A 13,176-nucleotide genomic window follows, 5' to 3' on the forward strand; every position below is an offset into this window, starting at 1 on the left:
TCTAACCAGATACTATGCATAAGAATCATATTAAGTAAGTTTATGTTTGGATGATGGGTGACGAAAAAAAAAATTGTGGCAATCGACTCAAAAGAAGCCTTTTTTTTTTTTAAGAAACGAAGCAACAGATCGACTCAACGTTGTATCACCTTTGGCAAGAGATCACAACAAACAATTGGATGACACTGAGGAAGATCATACTTGACTAACAGAGAATCATCGCGGAACAAGGTATTTTCTCGGCATTATCGGATGATCAACACAATCAACCACTTCTTCTACTATAGTTACCGTTGGTTTATATATACCTTCTTTTATTTTTATCAATAAAGAAACATATGTTTTTTTTCATGTCATAGTTAGTACAGGTGGATGTAGAAAATATCCATCATCAAATTTGATTGATGTCGCTATATTATCTTTTTTTTTCATAGATTGGGATACCATCAAGTGATATCAATATGGCCAAAAATATATGTTGATGATTGAGGAGTTGACCTTTTTTTTTTTTTTTTTTTTTTTGCAGAACAATGCAGGGAGACTGATTTCAGAAATCTCCAATGATGGATCCACCTGATATTTTGGGCATCTCTTTATATATGTATATTAACGATGATTGTAGGGACGTGTTGCGTATTAATGAAATCGTCACCTTATCACGTTATTTATCCATATCTATTCGCTTTTTTTGAATAAAGAGGACAACTTCATCTGTCATCGGAACTTTGTTCATCATCCTTTACAAGAAAAAAAAAATTTTTTTATCAGATGGGTTGACTCGGAGACTAGGCCAAAAAAAAAAAGTTCAAAAGGAGTTTTTATTGAAACAAATAATACAACAGGGATGATTTTAAAATATACAGATGAATTGGTATGATACAGAGAAACTAAATATTAACTTGAAAGAGGTTATCAAATATATATATGTATGTAAATAAAGTAGAGAGATGGGGAGAGGGATATAATATTATCATCAAAAAAAAAGAAAAATGTAAGGAAAAAGAAAAAGAAAAAAAGAAAAAATTAACGACAGGCGGCAAATTCAGCTTGTCGTTGTTGTTGATCCAAAGTCATATCAACACCTTTCCCTGTACACCAAAGTAAAGTAGAGATGGAGATGGCTACATAAAACAAGGTACCATTTTGAAGTATTTCAGGAGATGCCCAAATAGTAGGTGCTCGTTTTCTTTGAGAAGGCATGGCCATGGGTGCATTTGCTTGTTGTCGTGCCATCAATGACGGTGTCATTGCCTGGTTGTTAGTAGCAAATACTTGATGGAAAAAGAATAAGACCAAGACAATTAAGAAAGAGAATCGCATGATGATGATGGATCTTTTTAAAAAAATATATATAAAGAAAAAAAAAAAGGAAAAAAGAATAAATTATCTATATAAAAAAAAGACCCTTATTTATATGTGGATGATCGTTGATTTTTTTTTGGGACCATCAGATAATCAACGAGTGTGTTCAGGCGGCGAAAAAAAGATTTTTCGTCTTACCTAGAGAAAAAAGACCCCATGTGACTCATTAACAATAAAAAAAAAAAAGGATGATCAATGAAATAATCAAGCTGCTTAGATAATAAAGATCTGCTAAAGAAGAAGAAAATAAGGTAAAAAGACATCAATTTATAAAAAAAAAAAAAAGGTCAACGTCTATTTCAAAAACATCTGAATGATTTCTCATAATTGTTTTTGATCCCTAAAGATGTCCGAACATGACACCCGCGCCAAATAAGAAGATCTGATCAATCTGATAACAAGGATGATCAACGGAACAACGAGAAAGCGGCGGTTGAAACCTAAACGTAAATCAACCAAAGTGAAGGGAAAAATTCTATTTGTGTGTTGATTTTTTTTTTGATAAAGAAAAAAAAGAGATAAATAGATGATTTATTGAAGATAGATAAAAGGAAATAATAATAATAATAAAAATAAATAAATAAAGAAATAAAGGAAATGAAAAAAAAATAATATCATGATTTTTAATGATCATGATGCACAAAAGGATTGGCGGCTAGAACACGAATCAAAGGAGGATTCCGGATAGAGTCAGCGGTAATTACCACACGAATAAAATCAAAAGGTCGCACTACCAAACAACATTCCTGAGGAATGGTACATTGTTGTTGACTTGTTAAAGATTCACCATCCACTGCTCGTAAGGACATGGATCTAGGTCTTCGTTTTGTCGATGATTCTGATACAGATAGCCTATGTACCATTTGATCATTTCCAGTCGTATCTTGTTCATCTTCAATCACACTATAATCATCTTCATCTTCCCCACGATCATCATCTGGTTGTTCCACCATAGCATCAGAGGTGGGCACACCCGGTAACCAAAACAAATTCAACACACCTTCCAACGGACTATAATGAGAAGTACGTAATGGCAAGTTCATCACATGGATGCGGCGTTCCAATCCTAATGAGGGTACGATCACATCAAACGCTTGTTCTTGTACACCAACCACAATAGCTTCATGTGTCATCGATGTTTGTCGTGTGGATGTCAAATATTTGGATAATAACAAATGTTGTGCTTGTTCCCCAGCATTGATGATTGATTGTTCTTTGGCATTACAATGTTGTGCTATTTTTTGTATATATTCATGATCTAGATAAAACCGTTTCTCTACCAAAAGTAAAAAAAAAAAAAAAAAATGAATCTCTCGCTCTTTTTTTTTTTTTTCTTCTTTTCTTTCATTACCTCCAGCCAAAGTAGATTCCAATTGACGATGTACCATCAAACTTGCATATTTTCTTGAGGGTGAGGTAAATTCGGTATATAAAGGTAAGTTCATACTGTAATGATGATATCGACTGATATCAAAGGACCCAGTACAGAAATACTTGATAGGCCGCATGGTTTTCAATACCAACGTAGTGATCACTGATTTGGCATCTGGATTGTCAATGGCACTGACCGAGGATTGTAGTGTTTGAGCAGAAGAAGGATCAATCATATAGCCCAACCCACGCAAATAGGTCGTAAGTTCTTGAAGTTTTCGTTCATTAGCCGCAGATTGAGATAAAAGGAGAGCAGACTCAGGGAACCCACGCGTGATCTTTTGAGCGACTCCAGTATTGGCAAGTATCTTGAATTCTTGTAAAATGTCCCTGGCGCTATATTCAATTTCAGCAGAAATATGTACTGGTGTGTCGTTCACCATGTCAATGTCAAGCTTTGTTCCAGACAAAAAGAGTGCACCTTCTTTGAGTCGTTTGTTCTTGAGGAATTGTGAGAGATCGTAGAGTGATTTCAAATCTCTTGCCAATAATTGTTCCTTGTTGCTCTTGGTCAAATCATTCTCTTGTGTTGTACTACATTTATTGTCGTCATCATCACCGTCATTATCAAGTATATCTTGTATCTCTTTGGGTGTCATGATCACTTGTGATCTTATAAGCAGAACCACAGGATACAAAAAAAAAAAAAAAAAAAGATAAGGGTGAGAACCTAACAGGTTTTCCTTCTTCTTCGTACACTGTGCAACCTCAAACCTATTATTTGTTTGAATTACCTAATGATTGTCTTGCCATACCAAGTATCAATAACCTGATTGTTGCTATTGAACTTCCATACCACAGAAAAGGCAAATCTATACAAATAAGAATAATCAGTTATTATCCATCTGTTAACTCAAGTTTTTTTTTTTCTTACCTATCTTTATCTGGTACAAGATCTGTACATTGTTTCAACAAATCTTCAGGCCATAAAGGTACCGATTGATAAAGGTAAATCCCACTTGCGCGATCTCGAGCTTCCTTGTCAATAGGTGATTGAGGTTTCACGAATGCTGTAAAGTCAGCAACATGAAATCCTACTTGATATGATTCATTTCCCAATTTTTCAAATGAAATGGCTATATCATGATCTAAAGGTAAAAAAATAAAACAATGATTTTTTTTATTAGTTCTCCATAAGCTTACATAAAAATAATCTTTTTTTTTTTGTTATCTTACCATCTTTCTTCATATTGGTCAAAGTAATACTTCGATTGGATCGCAAATCACGACGTACTGCAAATTCTTCTTTAGGAGGAGACCAAGGAAGGGATGGGAGACATTGTATGACTTCATCGGTAAAACCATCATTCAAAAAGTTGTTGTCAGCCAAAATTGCACGGAATTGTACATTCAACTTGTCCACTGAACCTAATTCAGTTTCCAAAACACCAAATGGATGTAGAGATGTGATTGGCCATCGTTTGATTGAACCCTATATAATGACAAAAATAATGTTATTATAGACATATTGTCTTTTCCTCTTATATGGCGTTACCAAAAACAAGATATTTTCAAAAGCTTGACTATTTTCAATGAATCCTGCAGGTGCTTGTTCCACTGGAATGGCAATCAAAGGAACACGTTTGTCTGTAGGTTTAAACCAAACAATGCGAGGCGAAGTATCCTTTTCATCATCATTTTCCCGTTTTTGTTGTCGTTTATTACTAGGTCTCATCAATCCAAGAGTTCTATCAATAATAATAATAATAATAAAAGTTAGCGTAAAAAAAAAAAAAAAAAAAAGAAAGAAAGCTTACCCAGAAAACATTTGATTTTGTACACGTTCCAAAATGGCAGTGACAACACCACAATACCTAGGCTTAACATGTTCAACATCATCTTCACCACCAAAGATGATTTCTTTTTCATCTTCTTCATCAGGCTTGCGTATCACGGGTTGGCCATTGTTGCGAGCTAGCTTGGCTTCTTCCTTCTCCAGTTTTTCACGCAGGACGCGATCCACCTCGACCAATCGAATAGCCACATGATCACCTTCCAAAGCACGGTTCCGATCCCGAGAACCACAGATGTAGATGTCTGCATTGAATGGTTCACAAAACACATAAGCATCTGACCGGTTGCGTTTGTTGACACGAAGCATGCCACTGACAAGTTGATGAGATTTCAAATGAGGTGCCACAGCCGAGAATGGTAAGTGTGCTGTAAATAATGCTCGTCGTTGTTGTAATTGTTGTTGGATAGTATTGTCTTCGCGTGAGAAACTCATCCTTGTTGGTGTAAAAGGGACAAATCCATAGACTGATGATCGATTATTGTTTGAAGATCGAGACTCATTGTTACCATTACTATTGTTGCCAAGAGAACTTGTTGCTATAAAATAAAAAAAAATAAAAGCAAAACAAATAAACAAAAGATAAGTATGTTCTGTTTCATCTTCATGCTACAAGTCCATTCTTTTTTTTTTTTTTTTTTTTTTTTTTTTTTTTTTAGTACTTACATGATCTCCAATCGTTATTGAAATTTCTTGATCTTCTATTTTCATTGCTAACATCCACAAATAAATGAGTTGGTTTTGATCCAGCACGACGATCCCCATGATCAGCATTGTTGGTTCCAAATGAAGAAGGTGAAGATAGTTGCAAAGATGTACGTTTATTGTTATTGTAATGACTGTGACCGTTTGTATGTTGATTGGAAGACGATGATATGTTGAAAGATCGACGTTGATAATCTTGTTGATCCTGTTGATAGGGAGAGTAGTTATCAGAATGACGATGATAAGCACGAGCGTTAGGTTCAGAAAGTCGACGGTTTTGTTTTTCTGGAAAATCATCTACTACCATATTAGGCTTGCATGCAGGTTGGAAAGGACGTAGAGAAGCACGTCGTGATGATAGAGATTGATCCACAGATGTTGTTGAAGTTGATGTATACCTATAACCATTCAATTTAGCTTCTGCTTCGGCCAATGCATCAGCACGAGACATACGTCGAGGTTGTTGTTGTTGTTGTTCATCGTCACCTTTAGTATATTCATTGATAGTAGTAGTACCCGAAGAATAACGACGATAATCTTGTAACGTGCCATTGGCAGAAGTAGAACGCCTTTTCTGTTGTTGTTGCTGTTGATATTGATGATGTCCAATAGGAGATTCATTGAAATTGGCAACAGAAGATCGATGTGTATTTGATTCCAAGATATGATCTGATGAACGACTTGTTTCTTCTTCATTTACTGTATGTAAAGCACTACGATGTTGCGATAATCGATTGTTGTTGTTACTATTACTGATGATAGTTGTGTTTGATGGAGAGGATGTACTGGAGAGTGTTCCATAAACGGATTGACTTCGTGGAGCATGTGGCGTTCCTTCCAAGATCGATGACGCGTTGGATTGTTCTATAGCGGACCTTCGTTTATCCAGCTTTGATATGAAAAAAGAATTTCAATAGGTATATGAACGTGTTTTAGTCTATATTACCTTCAGTTCAGGAGGAGCACCAAACAAACCATGAGTAGATTCAGGTGCTGTTTGACCATTCAAGTCCATAGCTTTCATAAGTCACAAAGCAAACCAAGGAATATAGATAAAAAAAAGAAAAAAAAAAAAAAAGAAAAAGAATGACAATAAATAAATAGAAAACGAATGGGAAGGGAAATGAAAATAAAAATGGCAAGAAAGTCTAACTACAGAATGAGGGTAAGATTAAAAATAGTTTGAATAAGACGTGTACAGTGTAAAAAAAAAAAAAAAAAAAAAAAAAAAGAAGAAAAAAAGGGAAGGACCCAGTTAAAAAAAAAAAGAAAGGAAAAGGAAAAGAAAAAGAAAAAGAAAAAGAAAAAAAAAGGAGTCAGTAAAAGAAGATTAGAAAAGTAAAAGTTTATGTTTTATTGAGCAGGTGACTGGTGTCATATATAAAAAAAAACGATAATATACAAAATAAAAAGGGGGAGAAAGGGGAATAAAAGATGATACAACTAAACAAGAACCTAAGCAAACCAATGATCGGCCTTTGGATACTCACCCCTAACTTCATACATGCATACAACAAAGTGGCGTTTCAGGCAAAGGTTCCACAACTACCTGTCAATCATCCAATCGTTGCACTAAATTCTTGATATATTGATGGTGTTTGTACCCACGCGCCAAAGCATTGATCCAATAATAAAGACTTTGCTTTTTGATACAATATTGCTTGATCTTTACATGCACGGTAAGTACCATTGGCATATTTATGAGCTCGTTCTTTGTTTTTTGTCCTAAAACAGAATATCAGTTCTATATCTAATCATCACTGATTTTTTTTTTGTCTTACTCTATGGTAATAAAATCTTCGAATAAAACCTTGGGACAAAGCATTGACCTATGAAACAAACAAAAAAAAAAAAAAGCATGAGTTCTTGGAATCCATTTTTTTTTATCTATTTATCTATATATGCTTGCCTTGTTTTCAAATTTGCCGCTTCATATTTACGCCCACCTTGTTTCTTTCCAAATCCAAGTACTTCACATTTTTCCATTCCTAGAATCCATGAACTACCTATTCATAAGAAAAAGTAAAATCCAAGATAATGTCATCCATTATAATTTCTTACTTGTTCCTATAGAGATATAAGAAGAATATTTGCCAGTAGCCATCAAAGCAGATTTGGAAAAACAGAAATTCAATGTTGTAGATTCTATTCTTGGGTAATGTACCTTATAAGGCGTAGGTAAACCTTATTAATGCATATACAAACAGATAGATAAAGAAAGAGAAAGAAAGAGGATCAGCCAATATATATATAGAGAAGAAAAAAAAAAGAGTATATATTGAATGACTTACCATCAAGATTCGTCAAACGACCATAGAGAGCTCTTTCCAAAGATTCCTTTTCAAATAAATCGCCAATGACTATAGAATCAAGATAGATAGGATCAAAGATATGAGAAAGCATAGCCGATTGAATCCCAAGTACATTCCAACGAGCCAGTTTATCACTAAAGAAGAAGAATCATAAATAACAATATGGGAAAAATCATTCTTTCATTTTTTTTTTTTTTTTTTTTTTACCTGCATGACATACACAGACTTGGTTCAGAATCTAGTCGACCTAATCATTCAATGGATAATAAATAGAATATATAGATAAATAAATAAACAAATAAAGGGATCAAAATCAGATAATATATTCCAGCAAGAATCACATTCCTTCTCCACCCCTTAAACAACTGACCTGGTTTTGTTCGTAGGATCCCAAATTTTTGATAATCATACCGTCCTCTTTGAAGTGTTGCCGTATCATCCGTTCTTTTTTGTCGTTTATTTGCATAAGTATGTTGATGAAGTACTGAATAACTTGAATCTGAGTCAATTTTTCGTTTGCCACCTGTATGGAACGATTGTTTAGATTCTTCGGTTTGATTTTCAGCTATAGCAGACATTGATGCATCACCACCTACAATTAAGGGAGATCAGAATGAATGTGAGTAAAACTTAACCCGCCTTTATTTCTTTTTTTAGTAGTCATCTAACTTACATGGTGATTGACTGACATACATGTGGAAAGTATATCCAGGGCGAGGTACTAATTTGCCATCGTCATTGTAATGAAATAATGTATCAGGGTGTCGGAGGAGATATCTAACAAAAAACACAAGATGAGTTATCATCATTTCTACTCCTTTCACATTTTATTTTTTATTTACTTGATAAATCCTCTTCTAGCCAACACTTCTGCATGTGCATCATGAACCAATTGACCTTCTTGATCCAATCGACTAAAAGGTAAACATTTCAAACCAGTTCTATATAGAGTAATAAAAATAAAAAGAAAAAAAAATGTCAGTTACTATGTTCCCTTTATTATTTACTGAACCTGCTTGCCCTTTTTTTTTCCTTGTCCAATGATCTCCTTTCTACCTACGCACACACTCTCACACATGCGCATATATACATCCACACCCATTTATATATATATATATATATATATAGATGATATTTATATATATTTGTACACATACATATATACATATATACATACATACATACATATATGTCTATATATAAATATATCAATCACTCCTTCCTACCCTTTCTTCTAACCACGCGCATTCCATGTCATATAGATCATACTTGGCTTAAAATGCATTTACCCCATAGATAAAACAGTGATCGTATAATCTTGTTCATTCACTATTCAAAAATTTAAAATAGAAAGTTATTCCTTTTATATATAAAAAGAGTTTTTTTTTTTTTTACCACAATGAACGGCCAAGATAGTAGCTAAAATAGTCCATTCAGCTTTAGTAGCATGAAGTTGAGGTTTTCCATTCTTTCCGAGTTTATTGTATTGATTCAAACTTGCTTGAGCCAATTGATTAGGCAAGTCTGGAATAATAGAGTAAGGATCTAGCATAGATAACAATAATATTTACTAAGAATAATAAGTATAATAATAAATAATAATAAAGGGGAAAGGGGGGGGGGTTTAGAAAGAAAGAAAAGAAAATAATATAAAAAATAAAGGAAAAAAAAAAAAAGAGCGCGCGCACGGGTTACGATAAATCGTCGGTAATTTAAAACTAGTGTATATGAAGCAAAATGTTGTCTTGAATATAAATATATATATATATATATAAAAGAGACGTAGGAGGGAAGAGGAGGATTTACAGGAGAAAGAAAGAAGAAGGAGGTCTTTGTATCGGAATGTGTGTGTTTTTGGATGGACTTGTTTTGTATAAATCAAAAATAAGGGGGAACGGTATAAAAAAAAACAAGCTTAGAAAGGGACGATTTTAATGGTCGGAAACTAATCATATAAGTTTATATACCTTTCTTCCTTTTTTCTTCTTTTCTTTTTTTTTCTTTCTTTTCTCTCTCTCTCTTATAGATCATACTTTGTAGTACTATCCATATATATACATAGAAATATAATAATGATGATAGGTCCTCAAGGTCTTTTTCAATGCTCTATTTTATCATGTAAAGACGCTTGGCAATTAGCAGAACTTTGTTCATGTCTCATACCACATATTTGGACAGGGCGAATAAGTAGATCATCATCATCATCAATTATCTCTTTAAAACAACGTGGAACATCATCAAATCATTTATTCAAACAATATTGTCATAGATTATTCAAAGATACACAAATATCTTCTGGATGTATTGTATTGGCTCTTTACTATCTCCAACAACTACGATCTACATATCCCACTCTCCGAGGTACTTTGGGTTCTGAATTTAGAATCTTTACAACTGCACTTATTTTGGCAAACAAATATTTGGATGACAATACATTTACAAATAAGGTAAGACTTTTTTTTTTAAAATAGATATATAGACTCATCAATCATCGTGCATCTTTTTTTTTTTTTTTTTTTTTTTTTTTTTTTTTAGACTTGGTCAGAAGTATCAGGAATACCTCTACAAGAATTGAATATCATGGAAAGGGAATATTTGACTGCATTGAATTATACTCTTCATGTACATTATATTCGATTCTGTTCATGGGCTAATCAATGTGAACAATGGATGATAATGCCTACTGTATCACTCAAACGATCATTATCTAATAATCATTATCCATTACAACAACAACATCAATCTCATCATCATCATCATCATCACATTCGACGTCATGACCCCTTACGATCAATATCACAGACTTCTTTAGCTTCTGAACGACAAAGATACATCAATAAAAGGAAACGAAAAAGAATGATTTCACCATCAGAACGTACTGGTCTTCCTTCTTTTTTACCAGTAGTACTACCATCTTCAAGAACTGATTTGACTTTATTACCATCCCCAGCATCATCATCGTCATCATCCACCATATCACCATTATCATCTTTATCACCCTCATCATCATCATCATCATCATCATCGTCATCATCAACTTCAACCATTTTAAAAACATCAATGATGAGTTGGTCATCATCTATGCCCATTATAACCAATTCTGGAGCCACAGCAGCAGCAAATGCAGCAGCGTATGTTACATATCATCATTATCATCATTTCCAACAACAACAATGTCTTAACCCTGCATCACTTGAGAATCGTATACGATGTTTAGAAATAGAATAGTTGATTATTATATATGTACATATATGTAGAAATAAACTCACTCTCCGTTCTTCGTCTCTTTTTGGATATGTGAACAAATAAACGTTGAGAAAATGTGGTTTGATTTTTGACCTTTTTTTTTTTTTTTTTTTTTTGTGGTTAGTATATTCAAAGATAGTCATTCTTGAATCATTTGAGACTTCAATACCAGTCAATTACAAAGTGTGAATGAATGTAATAAAAAAAAATTATATAAAACGCTCGAGACGGAAGAAAAAAAAAGAAACCCATCAATCCCAAAAAGGAAAACCGACCAACTTCAAATGTTGACCCGCCAAGTTAAAAGTATTTCTATCCCCCCCTTCTCCCTATCCCTGGTATACTTTCAAAATGAATAGGATGATTTCATCTTCCCCCTTTCCTTTTTCATCATCATCATCATCCTAATAGATCGGCATATTTTCTTCTTTTTCTATTGTTTATTTTCCAATCCGTGGATGATAAGAATGGAAGAATGGAAACGATTGAATGATTTGATTCAAGTATGTTATTCCATGCCTCAAAAAACAAGTATTGTTTATATGCAGTATCAACATCCCTATCATCTGACTTTATCCATTTTGATTGATACTCAATTGTATCAATTGGTTTATTCTGATTCCTCTGTTTTATCTTTATATGTATATAGTAGATAAAAAAAAAAGCAATTTTGTAATTTTTTTTCCTCATTCATTATCCGATTCCTTTATTATTATTATCATTAGAGTCATCTTTCATGGATCACCAATACAAAGTCATTTATTGATTGGTTTTATGATCATTTTATTCATGGTGACATTTGTACCACTCTTGTTGAAGAAAATAAATGCAGGGTAAAATTTCATAATTTTTTTCTTTTCTATTCATTCTCTCCTCATTCATTTGGATAATAATCATCATCATCATCATAGTTTTCTATAGGTGAACCTCCTTCTTTACTCACATTAGTATGTCCTTTGGTTCAATCTCAACTACAAACCAATCAATTTATCCAATCTCTCATCATCAAGGTAATATCTCTCTAAAATGTTAACATTACTGAACATCTTTAAACTATATATAGCTTGCTCATCATGTACAAATACAACATGAATGCCAACTTTTTAATGCACAGCCCATGCATCATCAGCAACCACAACAAAAAATTCATGCAGAACAACATCATGCTTTAAGCCCCGCTACCATGGCAACTGCCACCCCTTCTATGCTTGGTGAACAATGGCACGACAAACCATCATCATCATTATCTCCACCACAACCAAGTTACCCATCAACACATGTTAAACATAAAGCCACTAGTTTACTAAATCCTAGTGTCAAAAGACAAAGGTAAAACTTTAACAATAACAATAAGATTTACTAAAGAATGATTACTTATTAATAGAGGTGGAAAAAAAGATATACAATTTGAAGAGCCTTAATATTTCAATATAATATAGAAAGCATGAATCACACCTATAATCATTATATAAAAGAAGTGGTCAATTGTCATTTCATCTTATCTAGACCCTTTTTTTTTTTTGTACCTGGAATAAAACCAAGAATAGTAAGAGCAATATTAATTAAAAGATCAGTAGTACAACCACGTTCAAGCAATACACCCAAAGGAGGGAAAATAATAGCTATTTCCAAATAATCATAGAGAACAAAAAAAAAAAAATGAGTGATTAAAAACAATATGATGATAGATGGATGAGACTTACCGAAAAGAAACTTGCAGATATCAGAGCAGGTCAAAGCCATAACAAAGAGAGTTGAATAAAGAAAGAAGAGAAATAAAGAACAAAGAAAAAAAAGAACAAAGAAAAAAAAAGAAGAGTCTAATATAGTCAGTTTCTCCTCCCCCCCCCCTTATCCCCTTTTTTTCGTCAAACTAAGAGAAGAAAATAAAAAAAAACCTTGTTCTGTAAGATATCTCTTTTTCTTCAAATTAGCCAATCACTTTATTAACATCAATCATACATAACGTACTATCATAACCAATAAACTAACTACGTAATTAATAGATAATGTAAGGCACTGCAGACAAAATAACGATAAGATCGTCCCATTTTTCCATCTCTATCATTATGACCACCTATTGCTTACTTTCCATGCTACGTGATATTGGTCGGTGACGATGATGGTGATCGTTCTTTCGAGAATGATATTGATGACCTTGATCGATGTTGTCCTGATGGCAAGCTTGAACGATGTCTTCTTGAGGAAGGAGATTTTGAGAGTTGATTGCCTTTGTTTTCATTTTTTTTTTCACTACTTTCGTCCCATAATGTATCATTCCATGCACTGTATTGTCCATTATCTTTTGATCGTAAATAGTGCTAATGA

General features: G+C 33.3%; 6 protein-coding genes across 6 annotated transcripts; 2 read left to right on the forward strand and 4 right to left on the reverse strand.

The window, feature by feature from the left end:
• Positions 1–800: 800 nt before the first annotated feature.
• BX664DRAFT_323290 (uncharacterized protein) lies at positions 801–1,401 on the reverse strand. The gene has a single exon (XM_051543631.1). The coding sequence runs from the start codon at positions 1,318–1,320 to the stop codon at positions 1,024–1,026; it is 297 nt and encodes a 98-aa protein (XP_051402407.1). The 5' UTR covers positions 1,321–1,401; the 3' UTR covers positions 801–1,023.
• A 527-nt stretch (positions 1,402–1,928) lies between these two features.
• On the reverse strand, positions 1,929–6,362 carry BX664DRAFT_290910 (uncharacterized protein). Its single transcript, XM_051541917.1, has 9 exons — positions 6,237–6,362; positions 5,252–6,179; positions 4,551–5,124; positions 4,289–4,481; positions 3,970–4,225; positions 3,668–3,881; positions 3,528–3,605; positions 2,714–3,405; positions 1,929–2,638 (listed from the first exon to the last, which is right to left on the reverse strand). Exons 1-9 carry the CDS (start codon positions 6,312–6,314, stop codon positions 1,986–1,988), a joined length of 3,666 nt encoding a protein of 1,221 aa, XP_051402408.1. The 5' UTR covers positions 6,315–6,362; the 3' UTR covers positions 1,929–1,985.
• Positions 6,363–6,562: 200 nt separating this feature from the next.
• On the reverse strand, positions 6,563–9,297 carry BX664DRAFT_323302 (adenosine deaminase/editase). The gene is made up of 11 exons (XM_051543632.1): positions 8,998–9,297; positions 8,892–8,931; positions 8,445–8,543; positions 8,276–8,379; positions 7,973–8,194; positions 7,810–7,849; positions 7,582–7,736; positions 7,352–7,474; positions 7,200–7,296; positions 7,072–7,119; positions 6,563–7,015 (listed from the first exon to the last, which is right to left on the reverse strand). The coding sequence occupies exons 1-11, from the start codon at positions 9,152–9,154 to the stop codon at positions 6,847–6,849; spliced, it is 1,254 nt and encodes a 417-aa protein (XP_051402409.1). The 5' UTR covers positions 9,155–9,297; the 3' UTR covers positions 6,563–6,846.
• A 294-nt stretch (positions 9,298–9,591) lies between these two features.
• BX664DRAFT_355580 (cyclin-domain-containing protein) lies at positions 9,592–10,944 on the forward strand. Its single transcript, XM_051547827.1, has 2 exons — positions 9,592–10,049; positions 10,138–10,944. Exons 1-2 carry the CDS (start codon positions 9,675–9,677, stop codon positions 10,828–10,830), a joined length of 1,068 nt encoding a protein of 355 aa, XP_051402410.1. The 5' UTR covers positions 9,592–9,674; the 3' UTR covers positions 10,831–10,944.
• A 371-nt stretch (positions 10,945–11,315) lies between these two features.
• BX664DRAFT_346260 (uncharacterized protein) lies at positions 11,316–12,181 on the forward strand (the record flags this gene model as incomplete). Its single annotated transcript, XM_051547518.1, has 4 exons — positions 11,316–11,489; positions 11,574–11,681; positions 11,760–11,858; positions 11,912–12,181. The coding sequence occupies 4 exons, from the start codon at positions 11,316–11,318 to the stop codon at positions 12,179–12,181; spliced, it is 651 nt and encodes a 216-aa protein (XP_051402411.1).
• Positions 12,182–12,265: 84 nt separating this feature from the next.
• Positions 12,266–12,591, reverse strand: BX664DRAFT_256792 (plasma membrane proteolipid 3; the record flags this gene model as incomplete). Its single annotated transcript, XM_051540475.1, has 3 exons — positions 12,266–12,303; positions 12,375–12,470; positions 12,552–12,591. 3 exons carry the CDS (start codon positions 12,589–12,591, stop codon positions 12,266–12,268), a joined length of 174 nt encoding a protein of 57 aa, XP_051402412.1.
• Positions 12,592–13,176: the final 585 nt, after the last annotated feature.

The sequence above is a fragment of the Halteromyces radiatus genome, assembly GCF_025201355.1.
Source record: "Halteromyces radiatus strain CBS 162.75 chromosome Unknown BX664scaffold_2, whole genome shotgun sequence".
Lineage (NCBI taxonomy): Eukaryota > Fungi > Mucoromycota > Mucoromycetes > Mucorales > Cunninghamellaceae > Halteromyces > Halteromyces radiatus.

What these genes read in the sequence shown, in the direction of transcription:
- BX664DRAFT_323302 (XM_051543632.1), bottom strand. Translation starts at nt 9,154, where the DNA reads ATGCTAGATCCTTACTCTATTATTCCAGACTTGCCTAATCAATTGGCT. An exon ending in ATCACTGTTTTATCTATGGG is followed by an intron (nt 8,544 to 8,891) that starts GTAAATGCATTT and finishes TACTCTATATAG; the next exon opens with AACTGGTTTGAAATGTTTAC. An exon ending in AGTCTGTGTATGTCATGCAG is followed by an intron (nt 7,737 to 7,809) that starts GTAAAAAAAAAA and finishes CTTCTTCTTTAG; the next exon opens with TGATAAACTGGCTCGTTGGA.
- BX664DRAFT_323290 (XM_051543631.1), bottom strand. Translation starts at nt 1,320, where the DNA reads ATGCGATTCTCTTTCTTAATTGTCTTGGTCTTATTCTTTTTCCATCAA.
- BX664DRAFT_290910 (XM_051541917.1), bottom strand. Translation starts at nt 6,314, where the DNA reads ATGAAAGCTATGGACTTGAATGGTCAAACAGCACCTGAATCTACTCAT. An exon ending in GTGCTCCTCCTGAACTGAAG is followed by an intron (nt 6,180 to 6,236) that starts GTAATATAGACT and finishes TTCATATCAAAG; the next exon opens with CTGGATAAACGAAGGTCCGC. An exon ending in TTGAAAATATCTTGTTTTTG is followed by an intron (nt 4,226 to 4,288) that starts GTAACGCCATAT and finishes GTCATTATATAG; the next exon opens with GGTTCAATCAAACGATGGCC.
- BX664DRAFT_355580 (XM_051547827.1), top strand. Translation starts at nt 9,675, where the DNA reads ATGATGATAGGTCCTCAAGGTCTTTTTCAATGCTCTATTTTATCATGT. An exon ending in ACAATACATTTACAAATAAG is followed by an intron (nt 10,050 to 10,137) that starts GTAAGACTTTTT and finishes TTTTTTTTTTAG; the next exon opens with ACTTGGTCAGAAGTATCAGG.